Genomic DNA, 23709 nt, shown 5'->3' with positions numbered 1-23709 from the left:
TTTTGGAAGATTTTAATTAGTGGCACATGTAATTAAAACAGTTTAATTTTTTTTATTTCTGTCTTTGTTAGCTGCTCTGATAAAATCACAAATTAAAAGTACAGCAAAAGTAAAAAAAGTAAAGAAATTAGTGCATTAAAGTAATTAATGCAGTGTAATGGTTATCATGTGCTATTTAAGTGCATTCAAAAAGCAAAAATAGTACTCAGGATAACTCTGATTTGCCCAGATCTGCCCTTCTTCTGAGCACAGGTAGAGATTAGCTGAAAAAGTGTTGGTAAAGCAATCAGCTGTCTGTTCTGAAGAGTGTTACACCTGATCTTATTTAGTAGTAGCTTGCTTGTCTTCTCCCTAGGGAGGAATTCAAGCAGTCAGGACTGAGAGATGTTGCTGCAACATTGCATTGCTATTGTGGAGAGATGCTAGAATAATCATTTTATTGGGGGTTTCTTTTGTGTCTGGTTTTGGTGTGCTGGATTGCACCCTGTTTAGTGCACATCATTTTGCTGTTCTGTGTTTGGAAGGTTGTCTTCATCACCAGGGTTTGAAATGACCTCTGGAGATATCAGTCCAACCCCTTCCAAGGCAGGATCACACAGAGCAGGTGACAGGAACACACTCAGGTGGGTTTTAAACGTCTCTGGAGAGGGAGGCTCCACGACCTCTCTGGGCAGCCTCTTCCAGTGCTCTGCCACCTCAATGAAAATAAGTTATTCCTTGTGTTGAGGTGAAACTTCTTGTGATTTGGTTTATGGACACTGCTCCTTGTCCTGTCACTGGGTACCACTGAAAAGAATCTGGCACCATCCTCTTGGCACCCACCTTTAAGATACTATAAGCATTGATGAGATCCCCTCTCTGTCTTCTCTAACCTAAGAGGTCCAGCTCCCACAGTCTCTCCTCATAAGAGGAGATGTGTTCTCACAGTCTTTTCCCATCTGGCCCCTATCTTCACCCTGAAGAAGTGAAAAATTTGAAATTTTCATGTGGCACAATTCTTGGGTTCCTGTCTGTCAAGAAAAAGTCTGACTTGTTTTATTTGTTTTTAAGAGCATTGCACCTAGATAATTGTAGGTTGGCAAATGTACGCTGGAAGTGAATTCTATTTAGTCAGTGTAATGGCACTTTAACTGATCAAGGTCTTACTTTGGTTTGTGTGGTCTGCTTTACATTGATGGCATGACTTGGTTGGGATTAATTTTCCTGATAATGTCTGTGTCCATTGTGCAAGCAGATTCAGCTGTAACAGTTAACCTGTCTTTTTTCTCATCCCTTGAAGTGTTCCACTATCTGTGAAATGTAATAATTTTTTTAAAAGAAATTTACCTTTTTTTTTTTTTTTTCTGTAATGGCCAGATCTTGCTGAGCTTCAAGTTGTGCTCTTATGTGCAGCAGTTCTCATGTCAGATAGAGAAGATGACTGACTTCTGGCAGTCGAGGGGTCTGGTTTTCTTCCCTTTGCAGGCTGTATTGATGTAGTGGAATCTGCTGGGGCACTTGTGCATGGCACGTAAGAATGCCAGTTTGCCTCATGCAATTATGTGGAAGTGGCAGTCATGATTTAAGCTTTAAGCTATTGACAGAGTGCACATAAAGGAGATGTTTGGCAATGGGTCCTGTCCAAGCAACTGGACTTTTCCGTCGAGTAAGAAAGTCCTCAAGTGTGTGGTAGTACCCTCTGTGTTTCCCGTGGAATTACAGTGAACTGGAAAATGCTGTTCTTGTTTTTCACTCAGATATTTGTCTTGCAATTGACTGATTTGCTCCTCTTGTAAGGTGAAGGGCTGCTACATCCATATGTGAAGATGTGTCTGAGTCTGCTGGCCAGTTCTCTTTTACTGTTTTGCATTTTGGCGAATGAAAGCTCTGTATCATTGAGCGGTGTTAAAATCTCAAAGCTTTGTTCTGACACACCTCTGTGCAATGCCTCTGTTCCAAGTGAATTCTGACTCTTCTCCTGTCCCATTTTAAAAACAGGTTTTTAAAAAACCCTGTTACAATAGCCTTAAGGCTGATAAGACAACACCACCCCATGTGTGCTAGTGTTTATATGGAATTGGAGACTCTTAAATCTAACCAAAGAGCTGCTTATTCCATATATTTTGCTATGTTTTCCAATTTTTTTCTTAAAAAGCCTAGTCGATAGGATTAAGAAGACAATTGCTGTTTGCATTGCTGGCCCTGGGAATAGAGAAATTACTGCATGCACTGTTACTCCCTGTGTATTATGGCATTTCCTCTTTAAAGATCCAGTGAGGCCATTTGGATGTACTTCTATTTTTGCTTTCAAAAATTAATCTAAAAATTTTCTTTTTAAAGGTACTGTTTTCCTTTCAGGGAGGGAGAAACAACTCCAAGGAAGCTTTTACTTATGGTGGCTTGTTCCTGTTAGTGCATGAGCTGAATGTTTCCACTAGACATTCTTTTTTTTTATGCCTGTGAATTGATTTTGCAAATGCATACTTTTTAAGTTTGAAATAGTATTTTGGTTTTTTCATTCTGTCTGATGGACTCCTAATCCTTCTTCCTGTTTTTCCCTTGTATTTGGTAGAGTGGAAATGTTAAAATTCAGACACATGAAAATTAAATAGCAATGATTAAAACCCATGAATCAAGAAACAGTTTCCTAAAGGTGATTTGCTAGTAAAAGATGACCTCACAAACTGCCACCCTGCTATCCTATAAATACTATTGATCAAGTCTAATCTTTGTGCCTTGGCAGATACCTAAAGTATGCAATTCTTTCATCCCTCTACCCAATATCCATTTTTAACTGCTGTCCTCCCATAGATGTTCTGAAATATACTAGAAAGCCTCTGTTCCACAGTCATAATCTGAGGGTTTTAACTCTTCAGTCCTCTTGTGTCTTTTAAGCACTGAGGTTTCTTTGAAGCCTGTAGACTTTGAGAGGTAACCTGCTATGGACAAACATAGACTCAAATAGCTCCAAACCTGTGCTTTCTTCTGATATTAATATCTATGAACATCACTTCTTGATTTGTATTTCTCTTTGAATGTGACAGGCATCTGTTCAGATTAGAAAGCATTACTCTTTTCTGGTCTTATGTACAGTGTTTTTGAAGAGTAGCTGTAGGTTCTAAAGAAGTCTGTCCTGGTTGTGAAGTTTCTTAATGGGTTGATTTATGTATGAACTGCTGTGACTCATAGAACACCACCTCGTTTTTATCCAGATAATTACCTTGCTAAAAGATGTGTGAAATGTAAAGATTTCTTCCCTCAGCTTGAGGAGCAATTCTATTGTCTATCTGTCCTTTTGATGTTAAGTTTGATCAGAATTCATCTTCTGCTTGCTTTGCCTTCTTCCCAAATTTTTAAATGGAAATTTTCTCTGAAGTGCTTAAAGAATTGTAAAAGTGAAAATGAAGGCCCACAGCTGCATCTGAGTGCAGTAGCTGCACTACTTTGTGGGTTTTTTTACAGTGTATGTCATAAGAATTTTCAATGTTGATAATGTTTTTTGTATAAGTAGTTATTGCTTGAAATTATACATGTGCACATGCTGAAATAACATGTAGGTAAAGGTTTCTGGATTTATTAGAGGATCTTACTCCTCTTCTGCTTTGATCATTTTTCATTTTTAACAGTGGCGTGAACATCAGAGGATCAACACGTGTTTTCACTTATGTCATTTGGGATGCTTCCTCGGTTCACAAATCTTCTGGCTTGTCAGTTCGTTATTTCACCTCTTGTTTTATGCCAGGGAACTGTTCAAGCTCAAAGCTTTTGTCTGAATAGCAAATCACAGAGTCAGATTCAACATCAGGAGAACTAGTAAATTTGTTTTCTAATTTACTTTTATTTAAAAATGGTCTAATACTTTTGCCATGATCTCTGACAGTTCTGCTGATTCATAATGAAACAGCTTGAATTACTGCTTTGTTTGCCTGTGAAGCTCCTCCATGTGGTTGTCCTTGGTAAATAGTAGTCACTGAGGAAATAGTAAGGGATAGCATCCTCCTACCCCCTCAAATCCTCCTCCTTCCCCTCAGATCAGCTCAGCTCACAGCTGCATGTGTATGTTAATGGTATTGATTTTATGTTAGTGTACCTACTTGTGAACTGTGATTATTGGGGGCAGACATCCTTGTGAATATCTGCTGCTGCTAAACCTGCTGGGAGTTGTAAATGCTGTTAATATAACCTCTAGAATGGTCTGAAATAATATCCCTGATTTTAACCAACAAAAAATTAGAGGATCAAGTAAGTAAATCAACATAAGTGCATCAGTGATCTTTTTTTTAGATGGCAAACAGTTTTCTCATATAATTAAAAGATGAAGGGATGAAAACAAGGAGAAAGTGAGATACCATTTAAAATTATTTGTACATTTCATCCTCCTCAAAACTTGGTATAAATATAAACAAATCATCACAAGGATTTTGGAACAGCAGATGGATGTCTATTCTCCTCCCTCCAGCCCCCAAGATATTCAGGAATATCTTGGGAAGAACTTGTCCTTCCTGTACTCTAGTTTATATGTAACCATGATAAATAAACTCTGTGTTTGTGCTACATTGAAACAGTCTTTAGCATCATTTAGTACCACTGACACTCATCAGATGTAAAAGATGGAGGGTTCAGTGTTACATATTTTAAATTATATATCCTGAGATCCAAAGTAAAGCTTAGTTTTGTATTTTAAAATATATTGCTTTAATTACAACTAAAATAATGTTGGTAAGCTCAGCCTCCCACATAGTTTGACTTTCCAGGACTTCTTTAAAAAGTACTGAAGACTTGGCAGATTTTTCCAGTATTAGTAATTTGTTTCATGATAAGCCTTGGTTATGACTTCCGTGAGTTTGAGTCCCCCATCCACCCAGCTGTTTTGGGAATAGCAGTTTTGTGTGGCATGTTGCTCCACACACTGGTGATGGCTTTGTCTGCCCTGGCTCAGATGCTGCCGCCAGGCATCTTTTTGGATGAGACTTCCCCCACCTTTGCTGAGATTAGTCTCACACTGCATCTTTGTGAGCTCCTTGTTTCTTCTAATGTGGTTATTGCTTTTACTCTGCTCAGCACAACTTGCTTCAGAAGGCTGCTTGCCAGTGTTGATTCTGTTGTTTTCATGTTGTTTTTTCTTAGTCGATGCATTTGGTCTTGTCTCTATAACAAATGGTTATCTTAAATAGCTTCTCTCTGAATTATTGATGTTCCACAATGACTTCTTGCTCCAGTCTGTTTATACTTTGAGCATATCTGCATTGTTCTGTGAGATAGGAATATTCATCTGAAATACAGCATTAATCAGCCTCTGCAGTATTGTTATATATGAGTTTGTAGGTACTTCTGTACTATTGATTTCTGTGTAGCATTCTACAAATAATTATAAATGCAGAGAATAAGGTGTTCACTGTCTGTCACTGTAGGTAGTTCTTTGTTTAACTGCTGAGTCTCCCTCTATTTCCCAGCTTAACTGCATCCACAGCATGAAGAGCAGAGATTCATATTGCTTTGTGTTATCCCTGCTATCTTGCCAGACTATCATTTGAATGTGAGTACAGATGGTATGACTCATTTACACTTGTCCTAAGCAGGCAACGTACTTAACACCAAGTATGTGCCTCCAGCTTTTGATTCCTGTGAAAAAGAGTGTTTCCCTCTCACCACCCCAACGAGAGTTATTTTGCTATGATTCAATCAGATTTTAGTTCACCTTCCTTTTAAAATTAGGGAAGCCGCCTCTTTTTTGGTTTCCCTACCTAGAATGCAATTGACACTATTTTTAAAAGATGCCAGACCTCTGCTGATTTTGCTGAGACCACTTTTAAATAGGAAAAATGAAGATGAGCAAATGAATGGCTCCATTGTTTGGATATAGAAAATACACTGAGGTACTGTAGACTTACTCTGCTACTTTTTTAGTACCTCTGGAATTTGACAACTGTTTTTTTTCCTAGTGTATGGGGAAGTTAGTGTATTCTGCAACTTGGGACACGGATAAATGGGCAAACATTTTCCTTTTTGAAACCGAGTGAGTCTGATAGTGCTTTGTTGTTGTCTAGACCTTGTATAGAAGTCTTGAATATGGTGAATGGTTTATCTTTCCTCTTTAGGAACAGGGATAAAAAAAGAAATCTTAGAAACCTGTGTGTGGTGGTGGTAGTAGTGGAATATTATTTCTTTTTACACAGAATTATTCACCTCTCTTTCTCCATGCCTCAGCTGAGCATCTGCTTTCAACAGGTAATGTTGAGGAGCATGCAATGTGTTGAAGGCACATTTGGCACTGAACAGCACTGAAGTGGAGCTGAGAGTTTGGGATAAAGTTGATATATAGTCCTGTGCCTTATTTGTTTAGCATTTCCCTTTTCATTTAAGTCAGGCCCAAAAACAAGTTCCATGTTGTGATATAGCATGTTGGTTTTTTTCTTTTAAAGGCAGCAAATTTACTAAAAAAAGGATCAGGAGCACATTTTCCTAACTTTTTAAAATATTAGTAATTTAAATGGGCAGAACTTTGAAGTTGTTTTTCATTGTCCCATGGCTATATCTTTCTACTTGTAAAAATAGTATAGTAGCTCTGTTTTTCAACTAAAACTTTGTTTTCTTGCAGCTTTTTCACATATACACTGTTTCTCAATAAGAATTTGGAGGACCAGCCCTCCCTTAAACCTGTGTAGGTGTTCATAATCACAGAACTGTGTGTCTGCTCCCACCTGGAAGCTGAACACTCTTGTTTAAAGCTCGTACTCCCTCTGATGGCAAACTGCTGCTTTTCTCTGGCTTTCTGTGTTCACTTTCATCTCTCTCCCTTGGTCTCCATTTTATCTTCTTGCTGCAATGCTGGATTAGGCTGTTGTTTCATGTGTGTCCCACTGAAAGTGGAGTTTTAATGAAGCTGATAAAATTGAAGGGCCCTATCAGACTGCATGTATACTAAACAACAGCAAGCTATTTGGTTAGGTAGGGGGAAAGGATGGAGAGCATATCTTCTCAGCTTGAATTTATTTAATATTTTTAACTATTGTAGTCACTCTTCTGTGGTACCAGTCATACTTACTTCCTAGTGCTTGGCTTAAATTGATGAGTGCACCTCCCTGAAGCTTGTGTACAAGTACTCTGCTCTTTTAAGCTCAAATTCTTTGTTCCAGAAATCAATTGTTTGGATAATATCATCTTGTGCTTGGTACAAAACCCCCTCAGTCCTATAAAGACTTCATTAGTTGCTTTTGTATGGGATTGTTATTAAGAAATGACTCTGTTTTAAATCTTGTAGTTATAATAATTAAGGTCTAATATAGAGAAAATAGAACTGTCATTGTAATATCTAATCTAAACCAAAATTTTAGATTTTAGAATATTAGCAAAATCAAGCTGTTTATCATGTGGTTACAGAAATAAGACATTGTGTAGTTTGTATGTCTTTGTACATCTGTATCTAGAAGAGCAGCCTGAGAGAAAAGATAATGATCCTGTTGGCCCTTTGATAAACGACCTTTTGCTACAACATTACTCAGAGAAGGAAGTCAGCAGATCTTTGTTTTTTTCATTGCATCTCTTTCCTGCTTCAGTAGTAATAGTTTTAAATGTTTCTTGAAAGCGTTTGCTAAATGATTTAATTATTATTAAATATTACTAATTTAGTTAAATCTAACCTTTGCTTAACATCAATTATTTAAATGGGTGAGGACGATCAGTTCTCGTTCATTGTCACTGACTACAATAGCACTGTTGGGTACTTACTGTGTGTGGTGTAGCCTTTCATGTGTGATGCTGGCAAGAGTTTCAGCTGGTGGAAGAGCTGTAAGACTGTAATGAGTTTCCTGTTGCGTTGTCAGGCCTTTTCTGGTGGCATGAAATCCAAATCCATGGTGCATCTGACTCAGGGTCCCCTATTTTGTTCAGTTTGTAGGAACTATTGGGATGTCAGGCTTTCAAGTATTGCTTCTGTTTGCTTGCTCAGCCTTGCACCTGTTTGGAAAGCCTATTTAGCATGTTTCTGGCAATTTTGGTGGAAGTAGGTGAACCTCTAAACAGGTCAAAAAGACTGAAATAAAGCTCTTTTCATTTTGAGCCTTTAGTATCTCCTTGAATGTGAACTCACTAGTCTTAAAATTTTAGGTGCCTGCCTCAAATATGTGAAATGTCTAGAACCTTCCAGGTATTCTGGCACTTGTAGGAGAGATAAAAGTAATATGTGCTGGGAAGCAATTTTGTGGTCTTGCACAAGTGTTTTGGTTTTCTTTGGTGTGCTGCCACCAAGTGACAAGGCTTGATATTGCTGCTCTTGTTTTCTGTTTTTGTTTTGGGGGTTTTTTTAAGAGTGATTTCCACTAATCACTCTCTTTTCTTTCAAACTGAAAAAGTTAAAATATTACTTTACACTCCTGGTACATTCGAATACAATATTCCAAATTATTATTCAGAATAACATGACTGCTTGGAAAGTCTGACTGAAAATTTCTAAGGTAAAAGAACTGTCAAAACTAAGCTTTTATCCCCCCATAATTCTGCTGTTTAGTTTAAATATTCTGGATTCTGTAAATTATTGTGGAGTCTCTGTCACTGGAGATATTCAAGAATCATCTGGATGCAATGCTGTGCTATGTACTCTGGGATTGAGCAGGGAGCTTGGACCAGATCACACACTGTGGTCCTTTCCAACCTCACCCATGCTGTGATTCCATGATTAGAAATAATCTTCAAGCTGAAGCAATACAATGTAAGCACACGTCTGAACATAAACATGAAGTATAAAAATGCTGAGATCAAAAAACAATATCTGGCAGATCAAAATGTATTGTAGAAATGATGTTTGAATCCTACATTTAAACATTTCAGGGTATCTTTTGATGAACAGTCTTACAAAAAAAATCAGTATATTAAACCAATATTCTAAGCAACACTCAAAATGCTCAAAATTTGCTAATCCATACAAAACTTGCTTTGCTTGGTAAGATAAAGGATGTTGGTATATTTAAGGGGGAGAGTGTTGTAGATGGAGTGGGGTGGTCTTGAGGTGCGGGGGGTGACCTGACATCTGTGCACCTCACATGTCTGAGGGATGCTGTCTACTTGACCTGCTGGGCACGCTGTGTGGACAGGAATGATGGTGGGGTGCAGAAATTAGAGAAAAGATGATGCATTTGCACTGATTACTGATACTGCCGCTGATACTTTTTATCTTCTGGTTCTTACAGACTTGAGCACTATAAAAATTGCTGAGTAGTGAAATTACACTTTCTTTCTAAGAAAGTTAAGACATTTAAGACTTTACAGCATTATTTCAGAATATGATTAGAGGTCTGATTTGTAGATGAGACCAGTAGCCAAGGTACATTTGCACAGATTAGCAAATCCATCCTAAGTGCTGTTTAAAAAGACTTCAAGCTCTTGCTAGAAAAGGTAGTCTCCCTTTATATCCCTCCCTTGGGAGTTTCCTGGCTGTTCTCTTGCACTGTTGTTCAGCAGATCTTACAGCAGGCAAGTTTGGGGGCTGAATTAGCAAAAAAACAGTTTTAGCTTTCTGCCAGTTGTTCTCTGTAGGTCAGCTTATGGGACAGTAAGGTAAATGCAGTGACAGCACAAAGAAAACTCTGGGGACATGGAACTACAGCAGTAGTTCCTCTTTGTTCTTGGCTCTGCTGGGGCTGAATATGTCACGTGCTACTCTGCCCAGTTTGGAAAGGTGACCAAGGATTGTGTTTTGATCTGAGCAATTAATTTGTCATTGAGACTCATCTAAACAATGTTGTAATCATGCAGTTATTTTGGATTGTTCTGTACCTGCTTGCCACAGCTGTTACCTTGCTATTTACATTCTATACCCCTTCTTAACTATGAAAGCTGAATCTTTTGAGGTTTGCTCTCTGCTCTCCCCTTTTGCCCCTCCTCAGGTGGAAGGGAGGCATCTGTGAAATCTAGGCTTTCTTTGTAAATATCATGTGTAAAGGAGGAGGGGAAAATAGTGATTCACTTGTTTTGGTCCACAGAGAGGAAATCCGTCAGTAAAACCTAATATCAATAAAGACCAAAACAGTTTATATAAATACATTGAAGCTTCCAGAGATCTCCTCTCTGGCACAGGAAATGTCACGTGTTGCTGACTATGCTGCCAGTTCTATCCCCAAGTATTGGCCTATCAGTATGCCAGCTGTGCTTCTTATTTTGCAAAAGAAAAAAACTAATTACCCAAGGTACAGTTTTGTTAGCCTCAGTAAACTATTTCAACAGTTTCAGCATACTTAAAACATTTATTTTGGAGGTGACAGTAGTTGTTCCTGTAAAATATATCCAGCATGTGATATATTGGGTTATATTTAAACTTCGTGAAAGAGGATTTAAGTTCTGAACTTCTTTTCCTGTAAATTAGGAATTAATTTTGCCTGTGGCCATTTCAACTCCAATGTAAGTGTTCCTGTCTCATGGTGCATAAAGGCTACTACAGTCACATGGTATTTCACAGGGTAAGACACTTCTGTATAATTTCATTAAATGCTCTGTTTCCTGTTGTATATTTCCTTGTCCTCCTAATGTTCTTCAAGTGCTTGTGTTATTTATTAAAATAGCAAAATAAGTAAATTTAATTAATCCACTGTGTGTTCGATGACGTAAGTTTCATTGGTTCCCCTTACAGAACTAACCTATAAAGGAATATCCAAAATGTTTAGACCTGGTATTGTGGATAGACTTCTTAAATAAAAAACACTTACCTTCCTAACTTTCAAAGCAGTAGGGATGTGTAATTAAGCGCTGTCTTTATTCTATTTAAGGTAAATATATCAAGGTTGTATGTTACCTTAATTCAGCCATTTTCTGACTTGATTTGATCCTGGTGGGCAGCTCAGCCCCATGCAGGCACTTGCTCGTTCTCCACCAGAGCAATGGGGGGAGAATCAGAAACATAAACATGAGAAAAGTCATGGGTTGAGATAAAGGCATTTCAATAGGGAAAGCAAAAACTGTGCATGCAAGCAAAGCAGAACAAGGAATTCATTCAGTACTTCCCACGGGCAGGCAGGTGTTGAGCCATCTCCAGGAAAGCAGGGCCCCATCACACATCATGATGACTTGGGAAGACAAACGCCATCACTCCAAACACTCCTCTCTTCATCCTCCTTCCCTCATCTTTATATGGTGAGCACGATCTCATATGGCATGGGATATCTCTTGGGTCAGTTGGGGTCAGCTGTCTCAGCTCTGTCCCTTCCAGCTTTCAGATCACCAGCCTGCTTGCTGGTGGGGCATTGTGAGAAGCAGAAAAGGCCTTGGTGCTGTTCAAGCACAGCTCAGCAATAAGTAAAACAACCCTGTGTTATTAATATTGTTCTCATCACAAATCCAAAACACAGCCCCATTACAGCTACTGTGAAGAAAATTAACCTCTGTCCCAATACCATTACATAGAGTACCTTGAGCTAGTGTTTTGTATGCAATGTTTCTGTCCTTCATGTGTTTGGACAAAGGGAACTACTGTAACTACCTGTTTTGGCTTATAAATAAAATGGATAAGCAAAAAAAAAGTGTAACTTGTCAGGATGTGATGCCTGTAATTTAACAAGTAAACTGTATGAGGTCATCTGGTTTGTGGCAGCACTTTTTTTGTTAACTGTATTTATTGTGATAGTATCTGAATTGTAGAAAGCCATGAGAAAAATTGGTTTAGGTTGATAGAGCAGGTCACTGGTGATAAAAGCTTTTAGGAGAACACTTCCATTACTGCTTTAGGGCCATGGGTGTGTTTTAGCTTTGCACCTGCTGCAAAGGTTGCATTTGCTGTAATTTCTTATATGTTTGAGGTTTGTAATTTCTTATATGTTTGAGGTTTTTTTGCTTCAGATTCTGAACTCTGTTTTATAGGCTTTTCCTGGTTTAGGGCAAATTTGAGAGATGTCCCAGTTTCAAGACTAAACCTCATTGTTTCATTTGAAATTACAGATTTTTATTTTTTAACTGATGTATGTTTTCCTGTTTAGCCATGACAGTGACTCTTGACTGGTCTATTGCCTTCTGGTTTAGACTAGTTCAGCTACTTCCTTTCTTCCTTCTAGCATGGGAAAATAGATCAGGATTCCTTATCCTTAGAAGTAGTTCTGAAACTGTAAAAAGAGCATTAGTGTCAAGCTCTCTCCTAGGGCTAGAATCTCCCTAGAGGAGATTATCCTGTGCTACTATTATCAGTGTAGTACCTATGGATTCTCTGAACAAAGCAGGCCCTGTTGACAAAAGTCTAAATTAGAGCTTGCTTGCATAACTGTTTTAGTGGTATAAAAGCATTGTTCTTCCCAGCTTGCACAGCTTTTCTGTAAATTTTCTTTATATAGGTCTCAAAGAAGCAGTTGCTTTGCTCTTTATGGGGGCCAAAGCACTTTTAAGCTGTTACGCTCTGTTTTGTTGATTCCTCTTGCTAAGCTGCAACACTTAGGGAGGGAAAGATATTTAAACCTGGCATAGTGAAAAAATCGTAAGAGCTTAGAGAAGATGTAAATCCCATCTTTTTCTTGTCTGTTGAGGAAGAACTGGTTATTTGTAGACTATTCTGGATTTTTGGAAAAGCATTGCAGTTTTTAATGCTTGACTTCAAAAGTAAATTTTGACTGAGAAGCTAGTGTACATAGTTTCAGATTATTACTGCTGAATAAAAGCTGAGAAGGCCAGTTTCGACCAATAGGCTGCATGTTCATCAGTTCTAATTAATATGGGTTTTTTTACTGTGCTAGTTCTGTACTGAAGAAGACCTCTTCTTTGAAAGAAGTAGCACCTACATGTTTTTTTTCTGTGTTGCTACCACCAGGTTAGAAAATTGGAGGCTGTTGTCACTTAGCATGTTCTTACCTTATTCCACATACCACTTCCATGTAGACTGTGACATAGAAACAAACAACAATAATACTTCTTGCCAATAATGAAAAGGTGCATTGTTCACATTATTTTGGTTTGAAAGCCCCAGATTCTGGGAGCGGTAACAATGATATTAGGACAATTTTGGTGGAACAAAATTTGGTATGATGGATTTCTAAGCAGAGGAATTGCTGGATGTAAGAGGAAGTAGTTTCAATATTTCTCTCTCCAGTCTCAACAACTTTCTTATACTGGATGAGGAAGATTGTCATGAAATAATTGTTTCAGTTGGCTGGAAGTTTTTGCTTCAATACGTGGGACATAAACCTCGCTTAGTTCATTAAGACCTTTCATGCTTATACAGTAATCCTTCTTTCTCCATGCATTTCTACTGCTTAAACATGACTTTCAAAATCAAACCCAAAAGCTGTGATTTGTCTTGGAGCTTGGTACGGTCAAGTCTGTTTATAAAACTGAAGCAAGTAGTAGTCATTTGCTTTTCACAGCCTTCCCAGAGCTGATCTCACCCTGGTCTCTGTGAGCTGGTCTCTCTTGGACCCTTAGAGTGGTCTCAGTTGGGACCTTGGAGCCTGGCAGTCCACATCCCCAGCAAATGGGATACTTCTGCCTGAGTCCATACACGGGCCTGGGTTTGGCTGCTGGGAGCTCCCCAGTTGGGGTGCAGTGGAAGCCATTTCCCTTGTGAGTGATGTTCAGCAAGACCCTTAACTTGCAGTTTAACAGCGTCTTTGGTTGGTAAATGTTGCTTGTGGGTTTTCCTGACTTTACTTGCAGGATTTGCAGCAAATTGTTAAAACTGGAACTGTTTGATTAATGCCCTCTTTTGCGAGACACATTTCTGTTGAGACTAGTAGGGACTTCAGATGGTTTCACTATACTTCTTTTGTTTTGTTTGCAAGTTTCTGTAGTTGCTGTGATTTGCACAGAGGTGTTCAATTTGGGATAGTTACCATATGGTTAGGATGATTATTTCTTGCCAGGGTTTCAAGGTAAATTATATTAAGAATTTCATCTGAATAGATGGCCAAACTCATGCTTGGCATCAGGAGAGAAATGGCACACAGAACTTCTTTAGATCTTCGTTAGAACAACCTCCCCAGACTGTTCAGTTTATGTAGCTATTTATTTTGGGCTGTGACTGATATTTTCAAAAGCCTCCTCTGTAAGGAACTCTTCATTATAATTTTCTCTGCTATCAGTGAGGAAGAAGATACATCTTTTTGCATCTGCTTGCCCCAGAAATTTGTAAACTTTGCATATAAAGTTGGGTCAAGTAGCCTAATGATTACGAAGCATCAAAATTTGCATAGGTGCTGGGTATTTGTCATTGTATTGTTTTTTTGTTCTTGTCTGCCTCCCCTGCCCTAATAAACCTTAATTCTCACTGAGAAGCTGTGCAACTGCTGATACTCACTGGAATATAGGAGAAGTTCCAAACTTCTGGCTAGCATGAGTAATTTGGGGTTTTTTTCTTCTTGAATTGGAACAATTTTAGAAAACCATACAACTGGTAGAAACCTTAAAAAATCCAACAAAAATACATATAAAAAAAGTAGAACCAGCAAAACCCCTGAAACCCAGAGGTGCTTCAGTTTACTGATACAGGACTGCAATTAGGTTAAAATTGGGCATCCCTTAGTAGGGAACATGCTGAGGTTTGCAGAACCTCTACCTGCTCCCATCAGTCTATGCAGTCAACCTTTGCATCCTGATATGGTACTGTGTGGTGAAGCCCAATAGGGGCCTGCAATCTTGTACCTTTCTGAGGGGTAGGCTTTAAGTCAGTCCTCACGGGGAGAAAAGTGGCTATATTTTCACTGGTTTCCAAGAGTAAAATTGTTCATAGTGTTGTTGGAATGCTCCAAAGAGCATTTCTTATTTTCCCCAAGGAGAGAGGAATCCATTGGTCTCTTTCCCTGCATAGAATGGTTTGAGTTCGAAGGGACCTTAAACTTCATCCAGTTCCAATGCCCCTTCCTTGGGCAGGTACACCTCCCACACAACCAGGCTGCTCAAAACTCCAGCCAGGTCTTGAACACCTCCAGGGATGGGGAGTCCACTGCCTCTCTGGGAAACCTGTACCTCACCACCCTTATAGAAAAGAAATTTTTCCTAATATCTAATCTGAACCTGCCCTCCTTTAGTTTAAGACCATTCCTCCTTGTCCTATCACTCCTTACCCTTATGAAAAACTTATTTCCAGTTTTCTTCTAGGCCCCCTTTAGGTCCTGGAAGGCTGCTCTAAGGTCTCCCTGGAGCCTTCTCTTCTCCAGGCTGAGCAGCCCCAGCTCTCTCAGGCTGTGTTTGTAGGAGAGGTACCACTGTCCCATGTGATCGACTAGGGCTTGTTTTAACAACTCAATGTCTCTGTTGTGCTGGGGGCCCCAGAACAGGATACAGCACTCCAGCTGGGGTCTCACTAGAGCAGAGCAGAGAGGGAGAATCGCCTCCCTTGGCCTGCAGGCTACGCTGCTTTCGATGCCGGACACATTTGGCTCTCTGTGCTGCAAGCGCACATTGCTGGGTTACAATGAGCTTCTTGCCACCTACACACCCAGGTCCTTCTCCCCCGGGCTACTCTCAATCCATTCTCAGCCCAGTCTGTACTTGTGTTTGGGATTGCCCTAGCCCACATGCAGAACTTTGCAATTGGCCTTGTTGAACCACAAAAGGTTCTCACAGGCTCACCTCTCAAGCCCGTGAAGCTCCCTCTGGATGACACCCCTTACCACACCATGCATCTTGGTATTGCTGGCAAGCTTGCTGAGGGTGCACTTGATCCCACTGTCCATGTCACTGACAAAAATGTTTAAAAGGATCAGTCCCAATACTGACCCCTGAGGGACATCATTCATCTCTGTTCTCCACTTGGACATTGAGCTGCTGACCGCAGCTCTTTGAGTGAGGCCATCCAGACAATATTTTATCCGCTGATAATCAAATCCATGTCTGTCCTGTTCAGAGCAAAGAATATTGTGCAGGACAGTGTCAAATGCTTTTCTCAAGTCTAGGTAGCTGATGTCTGTTGCCCTTCTCTCATCCACCACTGCTGCACAACCCCATCACAGAAAGCCAGCAAATTTCTAAGGTATGATTTGACTTCAGTGAAGCCAGTGCTGTCACCAGTCACCACCTTATTTGCCATATGCCTAAGCGTAGTTTAAAGAAGGATCTGTTCCATGATCTTGTCAGCCACTAAGGTGAGACTGACCAGCTTGTAGTTGCCTGGAGCTTCTTTATTTCCTTTTTTTAAAATGGGAAGTATATTCCCCCTTTTCCAGTCAGTGAGAACTTGACGAGACTGCCATGACTTCTCAAATATGATGGATTAGCTTAGCCACTTCCTCAGGCAGTTGCCTCAGGACCCATGGATGTATCTTACCAGGTTCCATGGGCTTGTGCACCTTCAGGTTCCTTAGATGATCTCAAGCTCGATCTTCTACAGAGGGAGGTTCTTTTTTTTTTTTTTACCTCAGTTCCTGCTTTTGCATTCTGCAAATTGGACAGTGTGGCTGGAGCACTTGCTGGTAAAAACTGAGGCAAAATAGTCACTGAGTCCCTCAGCCTTCTACACATCCCAGATAACCAAGTCTCCCATACCATTCCTGAGAGGACCTACATTTTTCCAAGTCTTTCTTTTATTAATAATGTACCTAAAGGAGTTTTATTTTTTTACCCTTAATGCCCTTGAATAGCCCTATCTGTCCTTGTTTCCACCCTCTGTAAGCTGTCTGTGTTTGTTTGTCCAGGAGCTGCTTGTTCATCCCTGTAGGCCTTTTGGCATTCTGCACTATTTCCTGAACTTTGTAGGGATACATTGCTATTGAGCCTGGAACAGACAATCTTTGAATATCATCCAGCTCTCATCCAGCCCCTCTTCCCTCTAGGGCTCTATCCCATGGCTCCCTACTAAGGGGATCCTTGAAGAGACTAAAGTCTCTCCTCCTCATGTCCAAGGTAGTGAGCTTGCTGTGTGCCCTCCTGGCTGCCCTAAGGATCTTGAACTGAAGATCAAATAGACTTTATACCATCCTGTTAAATGTCTTTTGTTATTAATAAAAATTAAAAAGTGGGTTCTGTTTTGTATTGCTGGTACCAGTTGTATTTTTTCAGTTTTGAAGAGCTGCATCTTCCCTTAGTTCCTCAACATCTCTTGCTAGAAATCTGGAGGCCAAGCTGCTTTTTGGTGTAGATGTCCTCCTATAATTTGGGGCCTGTGTAAAGATCAGGTTCCAGATCTGCCCCCTCATCTCACCTTTTACAGTTTTATATGTCTGCTGGTTGTTTTTCTTGACTGACCTGTCATGGAGTCAAACTAGAGCAACTTTAATGCAAATCATACCATTAGAGGAAAGTGCCCTGACAAATGTCCTGGAAGAAGAGTTGGTTTTCCCCTCTCCTCGTTACATCTTTCCTGTTGTTGAAGTGGCTGTGAAGATGATGGCTTATAGTGTTTTAGTTTAGAAACTGAAAACCATGGTAGCTGATAAACCTTGTTTTGCTCTTCTGCCAATACAAAAGTGATGCATGTCCACATTTACAAATACTGGAAACACATTGCTAGCTACAGTATTTCCAAAATGCACTTGCTGAAAGCTAGGTGATTGGGTTTTGGGTGGAGCCTGCAGTCCACTTTATACATGTTACGGCAATTGTTTATGCCTGGATATTGTTCTTTTGGGGTAAATTATTCAGGAAACTGGGTCACCAGACAGCTACAAGCTATCCAAACACATTGGTCATATACAGATAAGGGACTTTAACATATCCATTATTTGTGTACTAGAATGGTACATGTTTCTTTGACCTTTCAAAATTTCAGTACCAGCTATAAAATACTGTGCTGCTATATAACACTTGGGGTGCTATAACTTAAATTACTGTGTGGATTAAACAGATGAAGATAAAATTTATTTTTCTCCTAATCTTAGTAATACTGGGTGGGTGGAGGTTCATTGTCGGTTTGGGGTTTTGTTTGTTTGTTTGTTTGTTTGTTTGGGTTTTTAATATTTTTTCTTTTCCCTGTATTTTTTTAACTGATTCTGGCACCTGATAGAGAAAACTTGAGTCTGAATTTTGACTGAGTTTAAAAGCTGCATGCCTGTGGCACTTAGTATGTGTGGTCTAGCATTTGCACAGATGTTGTGGTAGCTCTTTAATGCAAATAATGGGGAGCAGAATAAGTTCTATTTTTAAATGTGTTACCTTGGATTCTTTCTCCAGTGTGCACTTCAAGATGACCTCATTTTAATCTTTTATAGATGCGACTATGTGTGATATTTCCATTGCTGCTGACCAGATGGTGATAGTAATGACAGAAAAATAAGCTCCCTTCCATGATGAATGGAGGGAATGTTGTAAAAATATGCTGACTGGCAGTTTGCTTGTTCCATCTCTATTAAAACCAGGAGTTCTGTGGGGCAACAAGTTGGTTGGATGTTTCTGTGATATGGAAAGTGAATCTTTTTGTCCTTCTTGATCACGTTTTAATGCTACAGGAATCCCACTTCACTGTATGTAAAACAAAGCTTGTGTTAAGTAAAGAGTAAATGCTTGAGAATCTTTTCCCTTAGGCTTAGTAAAGACATGGAGTAAAGGCTTATTTTTACATTTGCTTTTAATAGCTTTTTTTTTTAAACATGAAAAGTTTTACAGATTTTGCCAAAATATTAATATTGTATCAATTAATAAGTACTTCAGAGAACAGAATTCAAGTGTTCTTTCTTAGAAGGTCAAGAAATTTGAAGTAGCATCTCTAAAGAAATTATATAATGTAGCTGCGTTTCATTTTTAAGGACTAACAATATCCTCTAAATAGCTTTGTCTTGCATATTTAGGTAAAGCTAAATATTTCAAAGGAATGAGTCTTTTTTTCTGTGGAAATTAACATTTCTTGGATAATATTAATTCAGTTACCTCTACAGTATTTTAAAAGAGTTGGTAATACTCCGAGCAAATAACATTACAGGCCTATTACATGTATATTAATCTTTATTCTTCACAGTTGAAGACTTTATAATTTTAGTTAGCAAGGGGTAGTTTGTCAGATTATCAGTCTTGAGATATGTAGTGTGTGACTTGACTATTTATACAGATATGCCACAGAGCTCTCAATCAAGAAGGAAGAAATGACAGAGGTTTGGTGGTTTTTTCATACATGTCACCCTGTTGGAAAGAGTGAAAAGTAACACACTTCTCTTCTCAGTATGAGAATCTGGAGGAAGTAGTGAAATTTATTAATATTCTTAGGTCATCATGTGTGTAACTTTGAAGGTTTTCACATACTTCAAAGAGTAAAAGGTTTTTGGGTAGTGCCAGAAATTTATCCAGAGGCTATTTTTGTCATTTGGAGAGGAACATTTCTGGTCTCATTCTTCATATGGCAGTAGTCCTATTTATCTTCCTGGTCTCTCTGTTCTGTGAAGAGTTACAGCAGCTGTGGTTGCTTCCCTGCAGTTTGCAGGGCCTGAAGCTGGAGAGAAAAGGTACCTCATCCTTCTGTCTTCCATGATTCGGTGTTTGTGGGGGACAGAGTTCCTCACTACTCATCAAAAATTAATGCTAAGTAGTTTCTTGCTGAGAGGAAAGGAGCAATAGACCAAATAATGTCATCTTAAGATTGACATTTCCAAAGAGGACAACATTTCATTGAAAGAAAAAGAAATTAATTGGAGTTTTTAAAAAGGAGAGAAAAACAGAACAAAGAGAGCGTAGACCTTAAATATTTTTAAATGGCCATGAGGTGTCAGTGTACATACAAAAAGAAACTTGGGTGATAAATGCTTCTGAAAAAAAATGGTTGTCTTTATTTCCTAGGGCCTGAAATAAATCTCTAGGGGACAAGGTTACAACAGCTGAGTCAACACTGTAAAAATTTACATCTGCATGAGTTGAAGGTTACATTTTCATAGTTATGTGGTGTTTTTTAACCAAGATGTGTAAGTTTATTGATGTATTTCTAGACTCTAGTTAGTTTGAAACAGTTTATGAGTTCATTGTTCTCCCTTCACTGCCCTGCATTATGAGCATGCTGGTTGCATCAGGTGTTTTCTGGGGAAGACACTCCATGGCTTGCTATGTAAGATATAAACAAATAGGACTATTGGTAACCATATTACTGACTTCTTGTTATTAAATATTGAAGTCTTCCTAACATATTTATATTATAGAAATCTGGTATTTGTTTTTCACGATGCTTTTATAAAACAAAAGTTGTCTTGCCAAGAAGAGGTAGAAAACAATTTCATACAAGATGCCCTGTGGCCTTGTTTTTGCCACAAAACTTGACCAAATATTTTCCCTTTTTATACCCACTTATTTGCTGAGAGGGGCTTAGTTATTTGTAGGTTCTAAGATACCTAATCCTAAAGGAGTTTTGGAGACTAGGGTGTATAGAAGTTAATTTTCTTAATATTTTGAATACGTAATATGCAGCTAATGTGTATTATGTATTATGTACTGTGTTTTGATTCCATCTTTCTGATTCTGTATGATAATATTCCTTTCTAATGCAATTTGTTGGCTCTTAAGAATGCCAAAATTTACTTTGCAAGTTGTCCTCTAGGTGTCGTCTTAATTGAATAAATCACTGATAGAAGCTAGTGTTAGGAAGATTTTGGAAGACATGAAGCTCAAAAAAATCCCGATTGAGAAAAAATATAAAACTCCTCAAACTCACAATTTTTAGATCATGTTGGATAATTGTGTAAAAGTTGTAACTACCTCGTTGTGTTTGTATTTAATACATAAATTGCTTGTGTGTGGATTCTGGATACATAATTGGTTTTGTCTGCTTTTTTTGAAAATTCTGTAGTATTTTCTTTATAAAGCCATATGCTTTATAAGTACTGTTAGTACTGTAGGGACAGTTTGATTAACACAATCTGTGAAATTTCTATGTTGCAAAATGCTTTTTTTTAAAGGAAATTTACTAGGAGCAGTTTACATATTGAATCATGGGAGGAGAAACGTAATAATTCTTTGCATGACTATGGTTTTATGTCACTGGAAAGAATTTAAGGGGTGATATACTTGGTTGTAACAGTGTCCAAGTTTGGAAAAGTTCAGGTGTGATGAAAACTGTTTTGAGATATTGTAAGGAAAAGACAAGGAATGGAACAGTTGTGATACATGGTTGATGGAGGGAGCTCGGTTGATGGGTGTGGGTTTGCAAAGCCGTCTCATCGCTGTCTGTTGCAATGAGCAGTTTGAACGCTCCCACTGCTCTGTGGCAGCTGCCGGCCCATGGTGAGCTGGCTCACACAATTCACCAGCCAAAAAAAAAAGTCACTAGGGACAGTTGGGTCATACAAGTTGCCTGTGCTGGCTCAGGAAAAGGATGTGAATGTGCAAGGATCATGCGGGGAAGGGAGGAGTGAAGAGTCTTTCTGGTGACCAGCAGTTAAAATCAGACTAATGCACTTTTTAAACTGTCACTTAGAAAAAACCCCCACAAACCTAACTACAAATAACAAACAAACAGATTTCTCGGGTGGTAAGAATTTATTTAGCATTCTAAAGTAATACTCTGTTGCATTTTATGAAATTTCATTTGGTAATAGACTCTTTAAGCAAAGTGCTTTTTAATCTTCTAAATACAGAATTGAAAAATTGACAGGAAAAGAAACTAAGGAGTGAAGGTTGTGTTCATGCTCTTATCCTGTAGTGATGTGTAAGAGCCCTTCTCCTGAAGAGCTGCTTCCCTTGTGGGCATTGTGGAGAGGACTCCTTGGAAGGTTTGAAGCAGGCAGGGAAGATTTTTGTCTGCAGCTGTGTTTCTCCTTGCTTCTTCTTTGGGAGAAGCCACATCTATTTTGGCAGCTGCCAAAGTTTTAGATGAGCTCTCTCGTCCTGTAGTAGTGCCTGTAAGTGTGTGTGTGAATATGTGGATTTTATCCAGCTGTGTTTTATAGAGTGTTTTCAGTTGCCAGGAAGGAGCTTTTTCTTGGACATGGGAGAGGTGTAAGGGGTTCCAAAAACTTCTAGGAAGTTTAGCTCTCCCCAAGCAGCAAATCCTGATGCTTGAGGCAGCTATTGACACTATTTTAAAGATAATCATAATAATTTGTGTACACTGACACTGTTTGCATACTGAAAAGAGAAAAAAAAAAGTATCCATAGCAACTGGGATTAATTTTGCTTACTTACATACAGTGTTTTGAGTCCTGATATGTATGGAAACCAAAATTTCACATGTGACCAAGCCAGCTGAACTGTGGCTTCTGTGGTCACAGTCTATTCCTATCTACCCAAAACTGAATTAAAAGTATTGCACTAGTAGGAATGTTATATGCATTTTTAGTATTATAATAGTTAAATATTTATTTTAAAAATTATAACTTCTGTAAGAGAGAACAGATTTTTTAAAAGTTTTCTTAAAAAGAAAACGTTTAAATCTTGTAAAAAAATTTAAGTATTCAGGACCTTTCCCTCCCAAACTCCATCCTGGGATAAAAAGCCGTCACCACTAAAATGTGTCCCCCTTTTTTGCCTTCTCTGTCCCTGCAGCAATACTTATTCCTGGGTGGAACAGGGAGGGGGAGACTGGGTTGTAGTCAGATTGTACCATCACATGACTAATGAGTAGGAAAATCTGAACAGAAACTTTCAAAGGCCACAGTTTTTCTGTTTTCTTTTAGAGCTATGAAAGAATTCAGCTCTTCCTTCCCTCAGTATTATGGACTCCCTCAACTTTCTACTAGGAGAGTTTCAGTAATGATAAATATATTGAATAGGTATTTTGAAGGAATAGATTTTGTAGTCCTTTTTTTCTTGACAAAATCAGAGCTTTGTTTTGAATAGCAGAAGTCGTGTGGTCCTCTTAGAAAATATATGTTGATATCACTCTGTCATTCTAAATAGTTTCCTCTAGATAATGCATTTTAGTTCTTTTACTTATCAGACTAAGTGAATAGCAGACATACATTCGAAGCTGAGTAAACTTTCCTTCCCTAAGATGGTCAGATTTGGAAGTGTTCTCTTCCTGATGCCCTTCTAGTAGAGGTAAAGCAGCCTGGACTGTATAGTTGATCCTACTTAGGTTTTATCTTTGTTCCTCAGTCCAACCTGTGTTATTTCCCCTTTTGGTCATTTAACCACTGGAAGCCAGTGAGAGCTGTTTAACACTTCATTGGACACATTGCTCTGCTCTGGTTCTTAGTTTTTCACAGGGTGTTCATTACTTTTCACTCTTAATTGGTTTTATCTTTTTGCTTCTGTGACTGGATTAACATTTTGTTAGTATTTGCTGCTGAGAATTTGCTGCAACTGTGAATCCAAGCAAAACATGGACTAAGATAAAACCCTGCTAATATTGCTGAAATGAGACAGGTAATGTGCTGTTTGTTATAGCAGCATATCCAAGCTGATTATTGCAAATATGCTAAAATCAAACTTAAATAAGCATAATTAGCAGTTGGAAGTAGGTGAGCTTCCTGACCTTGGCTAGCAGAGATAGATGCACTGAGCTTCTTGTGTTTTTGTGCTTTGGGAGGAGGTGGAGGGGCAAAAAAACCCCCAACCCAACTCTTTCCTTTTTTACTAATTCTCTGATAGTTGAATGGTTCTGTTGAAAGCAAGTCTGTCAGCGTTGTTTATTTTTTTGAATAGGCAACTGCTGTTTGTTACTTGAGAAAAGCAACTGGTTCTGGAAATGTTCTAAACTGATGTGAGTCATCAGTGAAGGATTTAAATAGTTGAATATGATGTTTGTTTCCTCCCTTCCATGGCTCAAAATGGCATGAATCATTTTTTTTAGTGTTTCCCAGATAATAGTCTGAGTGGAAGTGGTATGTGTTTCTGACTCAAGTTCCTAAATGTTGGTGGGGCATTCCCAACCACTGCTGATTTTGATCATGTGGGAATTCCATAGGAACTTCTGACAAA

General features: G+C 38.7%; 1 protein-coding gene across 2 annotated transcripts in view; it reads left to right on the top strand.

Moving 5' to 3' along the window:
* The window catches only part of ANKRD28 (ankyrin repeat domain 28), a 121675-nt gene that overhangs the window by 13698 nt on the left and 84268 nt on the right, over positions 1-23709 (top strand). The window contains exon 1 of one of the 2 annotated variants that reach the window (XM_038128788.1): positions 10337-10430. The exons of the other annotated variant lie outside the window; for it this stretch is intronic. Within the exon in view, the coding sequence (XP_037984716.1) occupies positions 10389-10430 (42 nt within the window). The 5' untranslated portion in view covers positions 10337-10388. Of the gene's footprint in view, positions 1-10336; positions 10431-23709 lie in introns of those variants that run through there. 2 annotated transcript variants of the gene reach the window in all.

This window comes from Motacilla alba, chromosome 2 (assembly GCF_015832195.1).
Source record: "Motacilla alba alba isolate MOTALB_02 chromosome 2, Motacilla_alba_V1.0_pri, whole genome shotgun sequence".
Lineage (NCBI taxonomy): Eukaryota > Metazoa > Chordata > Aves > Passeriformes > Motacillidae > Motacilla > Motacilla alba.
Note: the sequence above shows the minus strand (reverse complement) of the source record. Positions and strands in the feature narration are given on the sequence as shown.